We start from the raw sequence: 19585 nt of genomic DNA, 5'->3' as shown, positions 1-19585 counted from the left end.
AGAGAAACTACTGTGTGTGTAAAGTGTTGGTGGCCACAAAGGGGGGGGGGTATTCCTCAGGAGTCACCATGACTTTGCTGTTCAGACAAACGGGGGGGGGGTATCCCAAGAGGAAGCACCGTGGCAGTTTCCAAGTCCAGCTTAGCCCCCTTTCATTTGCTATCGTGGCTGGAATCCTTCCAAGAGCAAAGTATAGAAACTGGCAGGGAATCCCTCCCCCCCACAGTGGGTATTTCAACACAGATAAACATGATCTGGTTTCAAGGCTGTTGGGAAGCAGGGTCTCCTCCTCCTCCTCCCCCCCCCCCCCCCCCCCGCATGTCCCAAACCTTCATTGCTGTTCTGTGCTTTTCCTCATATCTGTTTTGCAGCAAAGTTTTGAAAGATATCTCACGTAAAGTTGCCTGCTGCCATTTGGGTGGGATGGTTTTTTGTGTCTCTGACCCCCCCATAACCATTTTCTCCCTAATCAGTAGATGGCATTTTTTTTCTTTTTAATAAGTGATTGAACATCCTTATATTGGAACTATCAGTGTCTCAGACACTCTGAATGCCTGGTTTTCATTTTTTTAAAAATCTGTAGCTCTTTTCCTTGTGGAGATAGAAGGGGAAAGGCATATTGTTCCTTTTTTTATATAAAAGCTGACGATTTAAGGGACCTGATAACACAGCTTGTTATAATAATGTTATATTGATATTTGGTTGCCAATATAAAAATTCAAAAATCCCCTCTGTTGTTGGGGGGGAGGGATGGCCTCTGGAGAGAAAGGTGCAGGGGAGGGGATTTCCATGTGGCTGGAATGAGGACTGTCCCAAATCTCCCACCCACACCTCAGTCACGCAAGCTTTGCTGGATCATTCTTCACGTTCAACAGCAAGGTGGGTGTGGGAGAGATCAGAGGAAAGCTGGGGAAACTCTGAGAGGCACATGAATTTACCACGATTCATTGGGGAAGCAGGGAAAGAATAATGCATCCCGGCAGTAATTGAATCTGTGGCAAATGGGAATGATGTGGAGAAGATCAATAGGCAGTTTCCTGTTGGTTTGCTTTTTAATTCATTTTCACCCCATCACCCTATCCTGAACCAGTGACCGGATTAAGATCACCCCAGTAATGAAGTTTAATGACATGCTAGCATTTGAATCCTGGTCTCCTTGGTTCTAGTTCAAGGGAAGCCACTACACTACAGTGACACGGAGTCCTCTTCAAGTTCACTCCCATGTAAGTTACCAAAAGAACATAAGAACATGAGAGAAGCCCATCCAGTCCAACACTCTGTCACACAGTGGCCAGAAATACCAGTGCCATCAGGAGGTCCACCAGTGGGGCCAGGACATTAGAAGCCCTTACACTGTTGACCCCCCCAAGCACCAAGAAGACAGAGCATCACTTGCCCCAGAGCCCCTTTCTATACCTTGTGGCTAATAGCTACTGATGGACCTCTGCTCCATATGCTTATCTAATTCCCCTTTGAAGCCGTCCATGCTTGTAGCCGCCACCACTTCCCGTGGCAGTGAATTCCATGTGTTAATCACTTTTTGGGTGAAGAAGTACTTCCTTTTATCCGTTCTAACCCGACCGCTCAGCAATTTCATGGAGTGCCCGCGAGTTCTTGTATTGTGAGAAAGGGAGAAAAGTACCTCTTTCTCTACCTGCTCTTTCCCATGCATAATCTTATAAACCTCGATCATGTCACCCCTCAGTCGTCTTTTCTCCAAGCTAAAGAGCCCTAAGCGCCTTAACCTTTCCTCATAGGGAAAGTGTTCCAACCCTTTTATAATTCGAGTTGCCCTTTTCTGCACTTTTTCCAAAGCTATAATATCCTTTTTAAGGTGTGGTGACCAGAATTGCACACAGTATTCCAAATGAGGTCGCACCATTGATTTATATAGGGGCATTATGATATTGGCTGATCTGTTTTCAATACCCTTCCTAATAATCCCCAGCATAGTATATAGTTAAATAAATCTTCCTTTTTTGAGTTAAAAAGCCTGGTGTGCCTTGACCACATAGTCCTCCCCGCTCTGCATGTTACCAGGGGCAAAGGGAGGCCAGGGAACACGAATGGGCCTAGATCTGAGGTGCTGCCAACTCTCCAGGGGGCGCCCAAAGATCGAGGTACCCACTTCCCTAGGTGGGGAATTTAGCCAGAGGGGTCTCACTGTCCCTCAAGGAAGGCGATAACTTAATTCAGTGAGTGGTGGCAGCGTTAATAAAGAGAAATAGTGCCACCAGGCAGGGTGGGAAGGCCAAAACGGGCTTGCGAGGCACAGGACGGCACCTCAGTCTGCCAGGGCTGAAGGCAGGTCCCCATTTCGCCACAGGCTTCTCTGTGCTTTTCCCCATATCTATTCTGCAGCAAAGTTTTGGAAGATATCTCAAGTAAAGCCTGGGTGGGCTGCCATTTGAGTGGGACAGTTTTTCCTGTCTCTGACCCCCATAACCATGTTCTCCCTCATCAGTAGATGGCATTTTTTTTCTTTTTAATAAGCGATTGAGCATCCTTATAGTGGAACAGTCAGTGTCTCAGACACTCTGAATGCTTGGTCTAAACTTTCCCCCCAAAAAAATCTGTAGCTCTTTTCCTTGTGGAGATATAAAGGGAAAGGCATGTTGTTTCTTTGCTATGAAAGCTGACAATTTAAGGAACCTGATAACACAGCTTGTTATAATAATGTTATATTGATATTTGGTTGCTTGATATTGGGTTGCAAATATAAAAATGCAAAAAGCCCCTCTTTTGTTCAGGGGGAGGGATAGCCACGGGAAAGAAAGGTGCAGGGGGGGGAATTTCCATGTGGCTGGAATGAGGACAGTCCAAAATCTCCCACCCACACCTCAATCACGCAAGCTTTGCTGGATCATTCTTCACATTCAACAGCAAGGTGGATGTGGGAGAGATCAGAGGAAAGTTGGGGAAACCCTGAGAGGCACATGAATTTACCACGATTTATTGGGGAAGCAGGGAAAGAACAATGCATCCCAGCAGTAATTGAATCTGTGGCAAAGGGAATGATGTGGAAAAAATCAATAGGCAGTTTCTTGTTGGTTTGCTTTTTAATTCATCTTCGCCCCATCCTGAACCAGTACCTGGATAAAGATCACCCCAGTAGTGAAGTTTCATGACATGCTAGCATTTGAATCCCGGTCTCCTTGGTCGTAGTTCAAGGTTAGCCTCTGCACTACAGTGCTGCTGAGTCATCTTCAAGCTCAGTTCCATGTGAGCTTCTAGGATTGTAGATCAGTCAGGCCAGGTGACCGGAATCCAGAACTGGGCACCGACAGATGGGCCACATGTAGCAGAACAACCACATTTTTGTCCATTGTAGCTGAAAACTGCTTCTCCAGCCAGAAACCCAGATTCGGTCGCTTGTCCAAGGTTGCAAATGAGTGTGCTCAGGAAAGTTGCACCCCATCTAAAAGAGGGAAGCTCCGTTCCCTCCAGAAACGACAGCCCCCTACATCTCTGTAGTCCGCTTCGTTGGATGTGGCCTGAACCTCTTCAGCTCCCCATCTTTTCAAGCTGAACCCCGGCCGGGGGGGGGGGTGCTAGCTTGAGGGAGGAGGGGGCATCAGGGAGAACCTCTTTCCCCAGCCTGGTGGGGTCCAGCATGCCGGGGGTGAGTTCCCTGTCCCCCCCCAGAACATCTGGGATTCCAGAGGGATCCATCAGGCTCTTGAGTCCCTCACCCTTTGATCCAGTCTGGGTCCCCCTGTTCTCCAAGGCCGACTCCCCAGTCGTTTCCAGTGATTTTGTGGAGAGATGGAGACAGACTGTCTGGGCAGAGAGGAATTGGGGATGGAGGCTTCCCTCCCGATCCCGAAGGGGAACTCCTCCTCAGACCTCAGGAGGAGAACTAGCCCTAATTCTCTGTGGAAGATGCAGATCACTGGCCCACCTTTTCTCCCCTGACAGGCAGCGAAATGACACCGGAGAGCCTGCCTGGATTGCCAGCTCAGGTAAGGGAAAGATGGGGGAGTCTGCAGGGGTCGATTTGGGTGGTCCCTTCTCAGGGACAGCCTCTAGAGGACCCCTCTCCTGCCCTTGACTTGTGGGGCTGCAGAGGGTCCCTGGTGTGATCAGGTCTGGGCTTCCCCCGTGAACCTGCGGGGAAAATCCTCCTTGTCTGCATCTCCTTGTATGGGGGTGGGGGATCCTGGTCACACCCTCACGTACAGCTGGCCCCAGGGCTTTTTATTTCTTTTGAAACAGAGGTGCCAGAACTCTCAAGAGGGTGATTAAGTTTTTAATTTGTATACTGAAAACTCATGAACTTTTAAAGATTTTTAAAAGTAGTTTGTCAAAGAGGTTCTGGAACTCCATCCCGGTGCGTTCTCCCAGTCCCTGAGCTCGCCTGTCGTGATTCCTCAGGAAGGAAACTTTTCTCTGGTTCCAGGGACGGGTGTCTTTCGAGGAGGTGGCCGTGTACTTCACCGTGGGGGAATGGGCCTTGCTGGATCCCTGCCAGAGAGCGCTGTACAGGGAGGTCATGCTGGAGAATTATGGGATGGTGGTCTCTCTGGGTGCGTATTCCCTTAAAGCCTTGCTCAAGGGATGTATTTGTTCTGTTATTTTTGCTGTGGATGAAGCAGGAAAGGGTTCGTGGGGAAAATGCCCTGGATATTCCTCCTTTGGTTTTTCTGGCCAGCCATTTTCTAAAATCTTTTTCCAGAGGGGGGGAGTCCTGATCTGGTGGCTCCGTGTCAGATTACAGTGAGAAGGCCGAGACACTGAGGCGTATTGTGATACATGCCCATTTATGACGTGCCTTTGAGAGTTCATCATGCCTCGTATGGATCATATTGTAATTCTTTAAGAACCCTGCAGGGTAGGCCACCACTACTGTCCCCATAATACAGATGGAGAACTTTGGGGGTTGGGGGGTTAACACTTTGGCTGAGGTGGGCTTACAAGTGGGTAGAAGCCAAACTCTCCACCTAACACTGCACTATGAGCTCTGTTAAGCAGCAACGTGCCAAGATTTCAGGACGAAGCCTTTTGGGGGCCTGATTTCAGGACTTCATGTGCCAGAGATTGAACCCGGGACTTTCTAAGCCTAGCATGGCTTTCATTTCATCTGCATAATGATCAAAGTGATGCTGTCTAGACCGTGTTGCAGGCGAGAAGGCTCGGAATCCCTGAATAATTCTCTAACCCAGTCCCCTAGAAATAAGTGTTGGTTCTGGGAAAGGACCAGAGCTTGCGGGTAGAACAACTTTTTTGCAGAAGGTCCCCAATTCCATCCTCAAACTTTATCTAAGAAGGAGACTTGGAAATGCCCCTCTCTGCCTGAGACCTTGGAGGGACAGAGGCAGCTGCAGTACTCAGTCCTGGGCAGGATGGGCCAGTAGTCTGACTCTGACACTTAATCTCTTTTTTCTTCACGCAGGATGCCGGGGTTCCACGCCTGCCCTCATCTCCTGGCTGAAGGAAGAAGGCCTCTTTCTCTACAGCTCCACAGAAGACCCTCAGTCAACAGGTAGATGCTTAGATGCTTCACGGGAACCCCTTTGCCTACAGGAAAACCTGCATGATCAGTAAGAAAAGTGCAGATACAATCAAAATGCTGCTGCAGGACAGGCTGATCTGAAGAAGCCCCAGAGCAAGTTCATACAGAGGTGCATCAGGCAACATCTCTAGATGGAGGCAAGTGTGGTGGACTCTAATCTGGAGAATCAGGTTGGATTCCCTACTCCCCCTCCACGTGATCTTGGGCCAGTCCCAAGAAAAGTCGGGTATAAAAACACTCTTCTTTTTCTTTGAAAGTAAATAGTTATTTTCTTTTCCCTCTTTCTTATTTTGTTGATAATAAGCATTTGTTGCAAAGTCCGAAGGTCGATAACAAAAATTAGAAAACAAAAAGATAAAAAACAAAGTTTGAGTCCAGTGGCACCTTAAAGACCAAAGTTTTATTCTGGGTATAAGCTGTCATGTGCATGCACAATCTTTAGACAATTCTTCAGATAAAAAATAAGAAAATATTGAAACTATTTATTTTTGCATGCAGTATGGTCTGAGGTTCAATTCGTATCATCATTCCAGCTAACCAGAATTCTGTCTGAAGCAGTTAAAGCAGCCCTGGTTCATATCTGTCTCTGTCGGGATCTGCCTCCTCTTTATTGTTTTGAAGTTGGCCTAAACAGGTTCCCTTTTTCCGCTGATGAGAAATGTAGAGGTCTTCCTTCCCATCCCTTCATTCTGATCCTTTTATTCGTTCAGGTGACGTTTGGGAGAACAAGATTGAGGGGGAGCAATCAAGGATGTCACTTGGTGGAGTAACAGGGAGAGAAAAGGTGAGCAGAGAGGATGGAGAAGAGATGCAGGAGGGGAGGATGTCACAGAAGAATGGAGATTCATATGGAGGTATGCAAGATCAGAAAATGGAAACTAAAGTAAAAAACTACAATGGAAAGAAGAGAACAAAAAGCACTAAGTGCAGGGATAATATCAGTCTTGATGGACATGAAGGAATCCACAGAAGAGAAAAATGTACTTGCCTGGAATGTAGGAGGAGTGTCCGTCAGAGTGAAAGCCTTACTTCCCATCAAAGAATCCGTACGGGAGAGAAACCATATCAGTGCTCTGAGTGTGGAAAGAGTTTCCATAAGAGTTGCAACCTCACTGCCCATCAACGAATCCATACAGGAGAGAAACCATATCAGTGCTCAGAGTGTGGAAAGAGTTTCCGTGAGAGTGGCGCCCTCACTACCCACCAAAGAATCCATACAGGAGAGAAACCATATCAGTGCTCAGAGTGTAGAAAAAGCTTCAGTCAGCGTTCCAGCTTTACTACCCATCAAAGAATCCATACAGGAGAGAAACCATATCAGTGCTCAGAGTGTGGAAAGAGTTTCCGTGAGAGTAGCGCCCTCACTTCCCACCAAAGGATCCATACAGGAGAGAAACCCTATCAGTGCCCAGAGTGTAAAAAAAGCTTCACTCAGCGTTCCAGCCTCACTTCCCATCAACGAATCCATACAGGAGAGAAACCGTATCAGTGCTCAGAGTGTGGAAAGAGCTTCATTCGGAGATCACACCTTGCTTCCCATCAAAGAATCCATACAGGAGAAAAATTATATCAGTGCTCAGAATGTGGAAAGAGTTTCAGGTGGAGTTCACACCTTACTTCCCATCAAAGAACCCACACGGGAGAAACTATATCAATACTCAGAATGCAGAAAGAGCTTCACTTTGAGTGACACACTAATATTACATCAAATATTCCACATAGGGGAGTGATCCCATAGCTGTTCATTGGAATGGCCATCTAGATGCTGATTATCTAAAATTCGTCATGTAATATGTTTGGATGCTTTTATTAGTTTTCATGGATTGTCATTTGGTAACAGCTTTGAGCTTGTTTTGTGATGTCTGAATAATCTTATGTCAATATCAATAAATACATTTTATGATTTATTTTAATGAGAAGTTGTATGAATATTAGGTCCCAGGCTAACAGGGCCTGCGCGAATGTGTTATGTGCAGTCCAGCCATTCTGGCTTACTGTGACCCTCTGTATGAATGAATGAATCACCTCCAGAACAGCAGATGATGAACAATCTGGTTCAGGTTTTGGAAATGGAGGGCTGGGGCTTCATCACGTCCAGGTGCAGCCAGCAGTAACGCCACTTCCCAGCCCCCATTTTTGCTCCTGGGGGAGTGAGGTCCAAGCAGCAGGGGGCTATAGCGGGATGGGGGTGGGAGACAGCCACCCACGACTGACCATCTGGTAAGGCTGGTGGGAGTGTCTTCCACACCGTCAGGGCTGGGCAGGGGCAGTGCACTGCACAGAGTCCCACTTGGAGGCTTCGACAGGCCTCAGTCTAGAGGGGAGCAATGCTCCCTCTAAGCTGTGGGTTCTTGTGAGCAAAAATTCCACTTTGTGAGCTACTGGCATTAAAGCTGTGAACGAGTAATTTGGCTGCGGCATAAATTAGTTTGCTCTGGAGCCATCCTTCTTGAGCTGAAAATGTGTGAGCTGGAGGCTCAAAAACTGTGAACCAGCTCACACTGTTTAGGGGACCTTGGCTGGAAGGGCGGGATAAAAATTGAACAAATCAAACATTTGAGGGGAGGGGAGAACAGCACCTTAGGTCTTCCCCCCACACACACTACCCTCCACTGTAGCTGGTTCGCTGGCAGGAGGGCTACCCTGTTCTCCTGGGCCTGAGTCTCTTGCCCTGATGAGAGGCATAGCCTGTGGTACGTTGGCCCCTTCTTCTTCCTGCCCCCCCGAGGGTTGCCCCATCCTCCTGGGTTCATGGGCAGGAGTTAATGCCACCCGCCCGGTGTAACTTGGCCAGGCCGGCCTCCAGCCTCACCCTCCTTTAAGTGGCTGCCCTGCCTACCCCAGGCGACTTCTGCCAGGACATTCACCCTTCAGACCACGGCACGTGGCGGCTGCTCCTTCCTCGCCTCACCCTGGTTGGGTGTACCAGTGATATCTTGGGCAGGCCTGGCTTCTAGGGGGCTGACTTCCCTGCTTTGTCACCCCTTGGGGGCGGGGCTGAATTCCGCCGTCTGCTGCCCATTGCTGGGTGGGCTGCTCTGGCTGACCCTCTTCAGGGGTGCTGAGGCTACTTCTGGACACCAGGTTGGCCTGCCGTGAAGCACTCCTCGGTTCTCCGTTTGGCTGCCTTTGGCTTGTGACTGGGGCAGGATGTCGGGTGAGCTTCCTCTGTGGTAGTGCAATGTGGAGTCTTGGTGGGGGAAAGAAGGAGACATGCCAGAGATGGCCCAGGAGGAGATACAGGGCAGTGATCCTCATCCCCTCCACCCTGTGGGGGAGGGAGGTGTTTGGGTGTTCTCTTTATTTTTAACCTTTGCTGTATTAATTGTTATCTGTTTGTTGCCTTGAGCCAAGAGGGAAGGTGGGGTATAAATATTTTGAGGGGTGTGGGAATCTGTAAGACGCAGGTCCCACAGGTCTCTTCTCAATTCCTCCATTGGCACCGCAGAATGCTGGATCTACGAGGATTCAGTCTGTGCTCCTCGTAGATCTGGCACTTTAAAAAATAGCGCTGAGAAAAGGGTAACTACAAGGATTAACGGGGGTGGAACACCTTCCTTAGGAAGAAAGGTTAAAGAGGTCGGGGCTCTTTAGCTGGGAGAAACGATGATGGAGGGGTGACATGCCAGAGGTTTACCAATTTATTCATGCAATAGAGAAGGTTGAGAAAGAAGTACTTTCCCCCCTTTCTCACCATACAAGAACTCATGGGCATCTTTTTGTAACTTCCCATAGCAAAGCTGAAAATTAATAAAGGAAAGCTGCTGGTTTTTACAAACATCTCCATACCATAGTCTCAGTGAGCATTCAGCTATAAAATATAAAGTATTTTAATTTTCTAAAAACTCACAGCAAGTTAGAAGAGGGGGGTTTCGTCACCTCTTGTTCACCCCAATTAAGCTTTTCTGAAAACATCTTGACGAATTATTTCTTGATCCTTTGAAGTAAGGGATGCCACTATAAATCTCTAACTTTTGGCAGGTCATTAATAGGGCAGTCCATGCCATGTCAATTAAAAATCCTTTCACTGGCATCACAGCAGTTCAGTTCTATAAAAACAAAGTCTTTTCCTTTTTCAAAATAGGCTAAAAAGGGCATATATATATATAGCTATTGCTTATAGACTTCAATAGTTCAATATTGATAGGTTAAAGCAGCTCTCTTGTTATAGACTCCAATAGTTCAATATTGATAGGTCAAAGCAGCTCTCTTGAACACATGAAACTGTCTACTCAGAGTAGCAGCGGCTTTCCGGGGTCTCAGGCAGCGGCTACCCTGCTTCAACCTGACATCTAGCCAAGAACTATCCAATGTGCTCAAGGACCATGGCTTGGTGGCAGAGCATCTACCACCAAGCCACAGAGGGTCCCAGGTTCTCAAGTTGAAAGGATGAGACAGTATAGGCAATATGAAAGACCTCTGCTTGAGATCTTGTAGAGCTGCTGCCAGTCTGAGTAGACAATACTGACCTTGATGGACCAAGGGCCTGATTCAGTTTAAGGTAGCTTCACACGTTCAACTGCAGGAGCATTGCTAACTCAAACCTGAGATACTAGCTTTCTATGAGCAGGGAATTAGGACAGAATTCCCAGGGCATCCTACTATTTGTGTAGGAAATCTTTGCTCTGTGGCAGGACCATCCAAACAGTTCTGAAGTCAAACATTGCAGAAATAGATTCAGGTGGGTGGCCGTGTTGGCCTGAAGCAGCAGAGCAAAGTCTGAGTCCAGGGGCCCCTTTAAGACAAGCAACATTTAATTTTGGGTATAAACTTTCCTGTGCACGCACACTTCGTCGGATACACGTGAAAGAGTATACTCCAAAATCAAACTTTGTTCCATTACAGAACCACTCGCCCACCCCTCCCTCCTCTCAAAAGGCTTCCACTGATTGGTTCCCCAGTGGTTAAAGCAACCAGAGAATCGCGAGTCCTGCAGTGGGAGGAAGCAAGCGAAAGCAGCAAAGAGGAAATGCCCTTTCCTGTCCCTTCCGCTTGGGGACAAGGCAGCGGCCACGTGAGTTTCCGGACTCAAGAGGGGTGTGTGTGTCTCTACGCTGGTGAGTCGGGAGCGGGGCGAGTCGAGGGGCTCCGTTTTGGGGGTTCAGGCATTCACACCTATGTCAGATCTAAAGAAGCGTGTGATCACAGCCTTAGAGACATGCTTTAAAGTATTAAAGCTGGGAATTCAGATAAACTGCTACACCCATCATTAAAATAATATATCAATATAGTGATATTCTAGCGAATATTTTTTAAAAAATGAAAAATCCCTGGTGTCCAGGGAAATGGTGGGTGGCCACTTCTAGAGGACTGGGAAACTATGGGGAAGTCTTCCATGTTGAAGCCCCATTGCTACTGCTCTTTATCTGCAGCTGCACCAGAAGTGAGGAAACCACCAAATTCTGTCCCTGTGTTGAAGACACGAGACCAATGCTCCCTCTAATCTGTGGAGTCTTCTGAGCAAAAATTCTACTTTGTGAGCTGCTGGCATGAAAATTGTGAGCAAGTGATTTGGCTGCTGCATAAATTCGTTTGCTCTGGAGCCACCCTTCCTGAGCTAAGACAAAAATGCATGAGCTGGAGGCTAAAAAACGGTGAGCTAGCTGACACCAACTCATCTTAGAGGGAACACTGGGTGGGACCTGGCGGGTTTCCTGGTGAAGCCTTTAGTGAAAGAGAGATTGGGGGGAGGGGGCAAGAGGGGAGCTGCAAAGGGCATTTCCGCACAGGTTCCATGTTGTTCGGAAGAGGGTTTTTGTTTCTTTCTTTCTTGCAGCTCCAGGGGTTTCTCTGGCTGTTCTGTGATCTTCCCCAAACCTGGTTTGCAATTCTTGCAGAAAGAGATCAGTAAAGCCTGGATGGCTGCCATTAGGGTAGGGAATTTTCTCACCCACTTGGCAGCCGTTTTTGGTATCTGTGACCCACTCCAGCCATTTTCTCTCCCACCACTAGAGAGCGCTGTTTTCTTTTATTGATAAGTATCTGAGATGGGTCGCCATGTTAGTCTGCCTGCCTGTCACAGTAGAAAAGAGCAAGAGTCTAGTAGCACCTTCAAGACTAACAAAATGTGTGGCAAGGGAGGAGCTTCTTTTAGTCACTGCTCACTTCTTCAGACACTTTTTCAGTATCTGTGCAATGACTCAGAAAAGTTCCTCCCCGCCACACATTTTGTTAGTCTTAAAGGTGCCACTGGACTCTTTGTTCTTTTCTACTGAATAATTGAATATCCTTATGTTAGGATAACGTTAGAGCGATCAGTGTCCCAGGAACTCTGAAGTCCCATTTTTAATTTAGGAAAAAACATTCTGTAGCCCCTTTCTTTGTGGAAATATAAGGGGAAAGGCATGTAATTCCCTTTTTTTAATGAAAACTGATAATTCAGAGAACCTGATACACTGATAGTTATAATGTTGATATTCTAGTGACAATTAAAAAATTCAAAAAGCCCCTCTGGCAAGGCAGAGACAGGTGCAGGCACAAGGACAATCCAGACTGTCTCACCCCCACATCACCCATGAAACTTTGCTGGACTATTCCCAAAACTTGTCCGCAACATAGGTTAAGGACAGAGAAAAGCTGGAGGAACACTGGGAGGTGCATAAACATACCATGATGCAGTGGGGAAGGAGGGGGGGATGCTTCCCAACCCCACTGAATGTGGGGCAAATGGAAAAGGTGTGGAAAGGGAAACTCCTCAGACCTCAGGAGGAGAACTAGCCCTACTTCTGTGTGGAAGATGCAAATCACTGGCCCACCTTTTCTCCCCTGGCAGGCAGTGAAATGAGATCAGAGAGCCTGCCTGGATCGCCTCTTTCTTATGCTGCAGTGGACCCCTCAGCCAGGCGACTGGCTCAGGTAAGGGAATGAAAGAGTCCTGTGGGAGTAGGATCCACAGGGGGCAATTTGGGTGGTCCCAACTTCGAGAGGACCCCTCTCCTGCCCTTGGCTTTTGGGTCTGCAAAGGGTCCCTGGTGTGAGCTCCTCTGGTTTTCCCCCTTGAAGTGGTGAACCTGCCAGGGAACATCCTCGTTGTCTCCATCTGTGTGTTTTGTGTGTGGGGGGGTTCCTGGTCACATGCGCACACATAGCCTGTCTATCCGGATTCATCGGGGTGGAAATGGTTTTCTGGTTTCAGGGACCGGTGTCTTTCAAGGAGGTGGCCGTGTACTTCACCACAGAGGAATGGGCCTTGCTGGATCCGTGCCAGAGAGTGCTGTACAGGGAGGTCATGCTGGAAAATTATGGGATGGTGGTCACTGTGGGTAAGAATCCCTTGAATGCTTGCTCAGGGGACAAATTTCTCTTGTTATTGTTGTCTATGGAAGGAGTGGGGAAAAGGTTAGTGAGAAGAAATGAGAGAAGAGATTGGATTTATACCCCACCCTTCATTACCCAAAGGAGTCTCAGTGCGGCTTACAATCTCCTTTCCCTTCCCCTCCCCACAGCAGACACCTTGTGAGGCAGTTGGGGCTGAGAGAGCTCTTTCAAGGACTGCTCTTGAGAGAACAGCTCTGAGGGAACTTGTGACTGACCCAAGGTCACAAGAAGAAAGCCTTGGCTGTACCTCCTCTCATATTTCGGGCCAGCCATTTTCTAAAGTCTCTTTCCAGAGAGGGGAGCCCTGATCTGATGGTTCCGTGTCAGGCCCAAGTCTGTTGCCAATTTAGGAGGCACTTTGGGGGGCTTGATCCAGGTGGGCAGCTGTGTTGGTCTGAAGCACTAGAACAAATTTTGAGCCCTTTAAGACCACAACGGTTTACTCAAGGTATGAGCTTTTGTGCACATGCACACTTCTTCAAAAGTACATTTTTGGCTTAGTTAGATCCCTGGATGTACCTGAGCCAAAAATGTACCTGTCATGACCTCAGGGGGTCTCCACCTTCTGCTGCCACCACGCTGGACGTATGGTCCCTTGAGAAGGCCCAGGGTACCTTCCAAAGCCCCTTCAAATTGCCCCTTTTGTAGCCGAGAATGTAAGCGTGTTGTGACCAGGCAGAGAAATGGTTGGAACAAAACGGATTTTGTTATTACAGAACTGGGCAGGGGAAAAACAAGACAAGACAAAGTGCTTTAACATACACAACAGTGCTGAAAGGCCAAAAGAAACACAAAGCTAACGCAGCTACCTATTACCACTTTCAGGCCCACAGCCTGTCAGGCTATACTACCTGTTCTCACCCTGTCCCTGTGAGGAATCCTTCTCTTCCCCAGACCAGCGTGTCCCCTCAGTGAGACCAGGCCACAGAGGAACGAAAGCAGTGAGGGATCTTTCTCTCACCCAGACCAGCCTGTCCCCGCAGTGAGACCAGGCCACAGAGAGAGACGAAAGAATACCCTTATCCCCAGTTAACAGCTTCAGTCACCAACCCTCAGAGAATCCCTGCACTCTCATTGGCTAAAAACCATCCCCAAGCATTGTGGGGATTGTAGGCTGTCTGTTTTCTACTCCCAGACAGGCCCCTCCTAGAGCTTAGGCCTCTAGGCCCTGCCTCCGTCCTGCACAGATCATGACAGTACCTCTGAAGAAGTGTGCATGCACGTGAAAGCTCATACCTTGAATAAACTTTTGGGAGAATCATCATGGCTCAGATGGCTCATATTGCAGTTCTTTAAGAATACTGCAGGGTAGGCCACCCCTACTGTCCCCATATTACAGATGGAAGGTGGGGGGGGGAGAAATACCAGTTTTGCTGAGGACAACTTGTGAGCTAGTGGAAACCAGATCTTTATTATTTATTTCTTCGATTTATACCCTACCCTCTCTGCCAGGCAGGCTGGGGGGGCCACCTTCTCTGTCCAAATCCATCCTCAGCCCCCCACCTTCTCTGTCCAAATCCATCCTCAGCATCTTTAGCTAAGAAGGGTCTGAAAGAGGATGGCGTGAAGATGCTGCTCTCTGCCTGAGACCTTGGAGAGCCCGAGGCATTGGGAGCGCTCAGTGCTGGGCAGGATGGGCCAGTGGTCTGACTCGGACAGTTTCATATCCTTCTCTCTCTCTGTTTCCAGAAGGACGCTGGGGTTCCACGCCTCCCCTCATCTCCTGGCTCCAAGAAGAAGTCCTCTTTCTCCAGGGATCCACAGAAGACCCCCAGTCAGCAGGTCAGTGCTCAGGTGCTTCATGGGAAAACCCCTCTGCCTGCTGCAGGAAAACATGCACGGTCATTAAGGCAAGACATGACGTGATCAAAATATTGCTACAGACAGGCTGATCAGAAGAAGTCATAGAGCACAGCCATAAGGAAATGCAGCAGGCAACTTCTCCAGAGGGATGATTTGAGGCCAAAGGAGAAACTAATTAATTATGTTCGGTCATTTCTTTCTTATTTTGTTGATACTCAGCATTTTTTGCAGAATGACCAGAATTAGAAACCAATATGATGAAAACTAAAAAACAGTACTATGTATTTATTCTCACATACAGTACAGTTTGAGGGTTAATCCTTATCACCTTCCCAGCTAACCAATATTCTATCTGGACCAGTAACAGCAGCCATAGTTCACATCTGTCCCTCTTGGACCCGCCTCCTCCTTATTGTTTGAAACTAGGCTTAAACAATTACTTTAAAAAGAAATGCAAGTATTCCCTAGAATAACAAATCCATTTTCTTTTCTGTTTAGAAAGGTAGCCTCTTCCTTCCCGTCACTTCATGAAGCTCTTTTCTTTCCTTCAGGTGATGTTTGGGGGACCGATATTGAGGGGGAGCATTCAAGGATGTCACTTAGTGGAGTAGCAGCAACTGAAAAGTTGAGCTGTGAAGATGGTGAAAAGATGCTGGAGGGGAAGCAGACACAGAAGAAAGGAGATCCATCCGCAGCTCTACAAGTTTGGGAAATGGAAAGTCAAGTCAAGCTCTGCAATGGAAAGAAGAGGAGAAAAAGTACTAAGTGCAGGAATAATTTTAGTCTTGATAGACATCAAGGCATTCACAGAGGACAAAAATGTTATCAATGCCTGGAATGTGGAAAGAGTTTCAGTAAGAGTTCACTTCTTATTTCCCACCAAAGAATCCATACAGGAGAGAAACCATATCAGTGCACAGAATGTGGAAAGAGCTTCAGTCAGAGTGGCTCCCTCACTTCCCATCAACAGATCCATACAGGAGAGAAACCGTATCAGTGCTCAGAGTGTGGAAGGAGTTTCTGTAGAAGTGACTCCCTCATTTCCCATCAAAGAATCCATACAGGCGAGAAACCGCATCAGTGCTCAGAGTGTGGAAAGAGCTTCAGTCACAGTAGCAATCTCACTTCCCATCAACGAATCCATACAGGAGAGAAACCATATCAGTGCTCAGAGTGTGGAAAGAGCTTCAGTCACAGTTGCAACCTCGCTTCCCATCAACGAATCCATAGAGAAGAGAAACCATATCAGTGCTCAGAGTGTGGAAGAAGTTTCAGTAGAAGTTACTCCCTCATTTCCCATCAAAGAATCCATACAGGAGAGAAACCATATCAGTGCTCAGAGTGTGGAAAAAGATTCAGTCACAGTAGCAACCTCACTTCCCATCAAAGAATCCATACAGGAGAGAAACCATATCAGTGCTCAGAGTGTGGAAAGAGTTTCAGGCAGTATTCCACCCTCACTTTGCACCAAAGAATCCATACAGGAGAGAAACCATATCAGTGCTCAGAGTGTGGAAAGAGTTTCAGGCAGTATTCCACCCTCACTTTGCACCAAAGAATCCATACAGGAGAGAAACCATATCAGTGTTCAGAGTGTGGAAAGTGCTTCGCTCAGAGTCATGCCCTCACTTCACATCAACGAATCCATACAAAAGAGAAACCATATTAGTGCTCAGAGTGTGGAAAGAGGTTGACTCAGAATTGCAACCTCCATTCCCATCAATGAATCCATACAGGAGAGAAACCATATCAGTGCTCAGAGTATGGAAAGAGTTTCAGGCTCATACGCAACCTCACTTCCCATCAAAGAACACATGCAGAGGAGAAACCATCTCAATACTCAGAATGTGGAAAGAGCTTCACTCAGGGCGACACACTGTTTTTACATGAAACACTCCACATAGAGTGGGGATTGTTTCAGTCTTCCCACTAAGCTGCACACATGAGCAGTCGGTTATTAATCAAATAAATACTCAAAATTTTCCTTGCATTGTCCACCTTATTCCCCTTCAGATTTCTTCCCACTGAGAGTAACATTTACCCTTTTAAATATTTTTTGTTTAAATCTTTGTTCTTCTATCTCCATCTGTTTTGTTTTCTGTCTAGTACAATGTCTTGGAAAATGTGATTTAAGTTTATCTCACAAGTGTAATAACAGCCTCGGCCTAGTAGGTGGGTGGGTGGCTTCTTCTGTCTGTGCTTCTGCCCGGCCTCTCTGTCCAGCCTGTGTCCTTTGGATGGTGCCCCTTGCCAAGGTCAGCTTGAGGCTCGGTCGACCATGGCTGCGAATTGTTCTTGAATGTTTCTGCTATAACCCCTCCCCAAATAAGCTGTCGCTGTGAGAAAGGACAGATCAGATGTTTTGCCCACAGAGCAGGAAAATCCAAGCAAAACACACCTGAGTCAGGTGGAAAACATCGGGCAGGCAGGAGGACTCGGGCAACTTCTCAGGCAGGGGGGAGAACCGGCTCCTTCCAGGCTGAGTTGCTTCAGGACAGGATTTCCTGGTCAAGACACCCACCCACCCCTGGCAGCACAGTGGGGGCCACCGTGGACTCCCCTCCTGCTTCCCAGCAGCCTTCATCCTGGGTCTGAACAGTGAACAAGGGAAGGAGAGGATCTTGAAACCCAAGAAGGGCTGCCCCCCAATTTGCCCCTCCCTGAGAGACATTTTGGCCTGGACTCCTCCATGGCCCCCCCTTCAGAACATCCTTGGCTTTCAGTTGCAGATTATAATTCCTGTTTACGAATCCTGACAGTGGTGAGAAAGATCACCTTTAGCTCCATATGTGTGCAGACCTTGTTATATTTATTTAGAATATTTCAGCTCTTGGTGAGAGCCAGTTTGGTGTAGTGGTTAAGTGTGCAGACTGTAATCTGGAAGAACTGGGTTTGATTCCCCACTCCTCCACATGGTGTGACCCTAGGTCAGTCACAAGTTCTCTCAGAGCTGTTCTCTCAAGAGCAGTCCTTGAAAGAGCTCTCTCAGCCCCAGCTACCTCACAGAGTGTCAGTTTTGGGGAGAGGAGGAGAAAGGAATATGTAACCACTCTGAGACTCCTTCGGGTAGTGAAGGGTGGGGTATAAATCCAATCTCCTTGTCTTCTCATCCAAGTCCTACTCGGCAGCTGACGATTAAAAAACCCACAATGTTAAAACACAAGCCATAAAAACCAGAGCCTTTGGACTGCAGCAGCATAAAAACTATATAAAACAGAAGCAGGCCCTTCAAACATCTGAGAACTAAGGATGGTGTGTATTCAAAGGGGAAGGTTTGTTCTTGAAGAAGACCTGCACTGTTTCATGTAAGGGAGGGGTAATCATGTTTAAAATACATATTTAAAATAACTAAGAAGGGTATCAGCAAGAAGGATTAGTCATCTCCTGTGTGTTTCTTGTGGGAAGGGAACTTTAGTGTTTGTGGGGGTAGGGGGGTTGTCTTTTTTCCCCCAATGGCCTGTAGACTACAGGGAGGAAGTGGGCGAGATAAATAAGACTGGGGGTGGTGGTCTCCCAATAGAAATGAGAGGGGAAGGGGCTGGTCAAACAAAACCAAGTCCTTGAAGTAAAGGATAATTAATATAGGGACTTCTGTCTCCCGAAAATGGGGTTATGGTCCCCGTGTATGAATGCAACCAGCTCATCTCGGCAACCACCCCCCAGACAACGCAATCTGCTCCAGCGAAGGCTTTAAAGGCCTGCCCGTCTGCCTGAGATTGTTGGGTGATAGTGAGATATTGAAAAAATGGTATTTAGCAGAGAAAAGATGGTCCAGCAGAGCCAGAGTAAAATAATTCAGACTCGGAGTCCATGTGTGATTAAAATATAAAGTTTTTACTAAATTCTAGCATGGGGAAGGGTAACTGGGATGAAAATAACAACAGAGCATAATCGGCTACATCTTTACTCTACAAAGACAAAACTAGAAGAGAGAGAGACCATGGCTACTCTTCTTGTTCTTCAGAACACCAAACAAAGACGGGAAGAGAAGCCATAAAATGGTAATAAACCTTGACACTTTAGTCCCAATCAAATTCCTAGATCAGGGAGAAAATTCCCGGTTATTTTATAGCTAAAGAACATTGGTTACATGAAAAACATGTGACTTCCTGTGAGTAACATAAACAAACATTTAACCCCAGATATACTGAGTGTTTTCAACTTGTAATACCCAACAGAGATGCAGCTTTCTAAAAGGAGGACTTGGCAGCTGAGAACCCCCCTCCACTGTGGCCGCACTCTAGCAGTTCTCAAGTGAAAAAATTCATCCGATCAAGAATTTGGTCTGGGTATTTAATGACTGAGCCAGTTTCCTTTGGAAAAGAGGTGCTCTCATCTTCCAGTGAAGCTCTCTTTGTGTGTTTACTTGATGAATACCCTATTTCTCTCCCCCAAAGGGACCCACAGAAACCTACACGATTCTCCCCTGCTCTGCCTGATCCTGACAGGAACCCTGTGAGGTAGGCCAGGCTGAGAGGGGGTGATTGGCTCACTGCAGCAAACCAGCTCTCAGGTGGGCTGCCGTGTTGGTCTGAAGCAGCAGGACAAAATTGGAGCCCACCCAGGCAGGCACCTTGAAGACCAACAAAATTTCATTCTGGGGACCTCCGGTTTTTGCAGCTTGCTGCTTGGACGTGTCCCATCAAGCTCTTGATGGAGACGCACTGTGGTGATCAGGAGAGATCTTGGCTGGTTCCCAACCCCCCGAAGTCTCTGTAGGAGACTCCCAGCCTGGGGAGCCGGGACAAGCCTCTTGCCTGTCCCCGAGAGGTCCTGATGGTGTGAAGCCAACATGGCATCCAGAGCTGACCCCCGGATGTGCGGACAAGAAAATAAGCGAAATCTCTACCTGCAATGACTAAACTCGTCTAAACAGTGAGTTCAGCAAACCTCTACATAAGCGATTAAGTCTCTGTCTCCTGAAACGGGCAAAAGAGCGGCAGGTGGGGGAAG

The 19585-nt window shown here is 47.4% G+C and overlaps 1 protein-coding gene across 1 annotated transcript in view; it reads left to right on the top strand.

The window, feature by feature from the left end:
* The window catches only part of LOC107120690, a 190185-nt gene that overhangs the window by 153571 nt on the left and 17029 nt on the right, over positions 1-19585 (top strand). The window contains 3 exon segments of the mRNA XM_015423453.1: positions 128-134; positions 6455-7155; positions 15448-16321. Coding sequence (XP_015278939.1) covers positions 128-134; positions 6455-7155; positions 15448-16321 — 1582 coding nt within the window.

The sequence above is a fragment of the Gekko japonicus genome, unplaced genomic scaffold, assembly GCF_001447785.1.
Source record: "Gekko japonicus isolate JY-2015 unplaced genomic scaffold, Gekko_japonicus_V1.1 scaffold2249, whole genome shotgun sequence".
Taxonomy (NCBI): Eukaryota; Metazoa; Chordata; class Lepidosauria; order Squamata; family Gekkonidae; genus Gekko; species Gekko japonicus.
The sequence above is the reverse complement of the archived record's forward strand: the minus strand, read 5'-3'. Positions and strand labels throughout refer to the sequence as shown.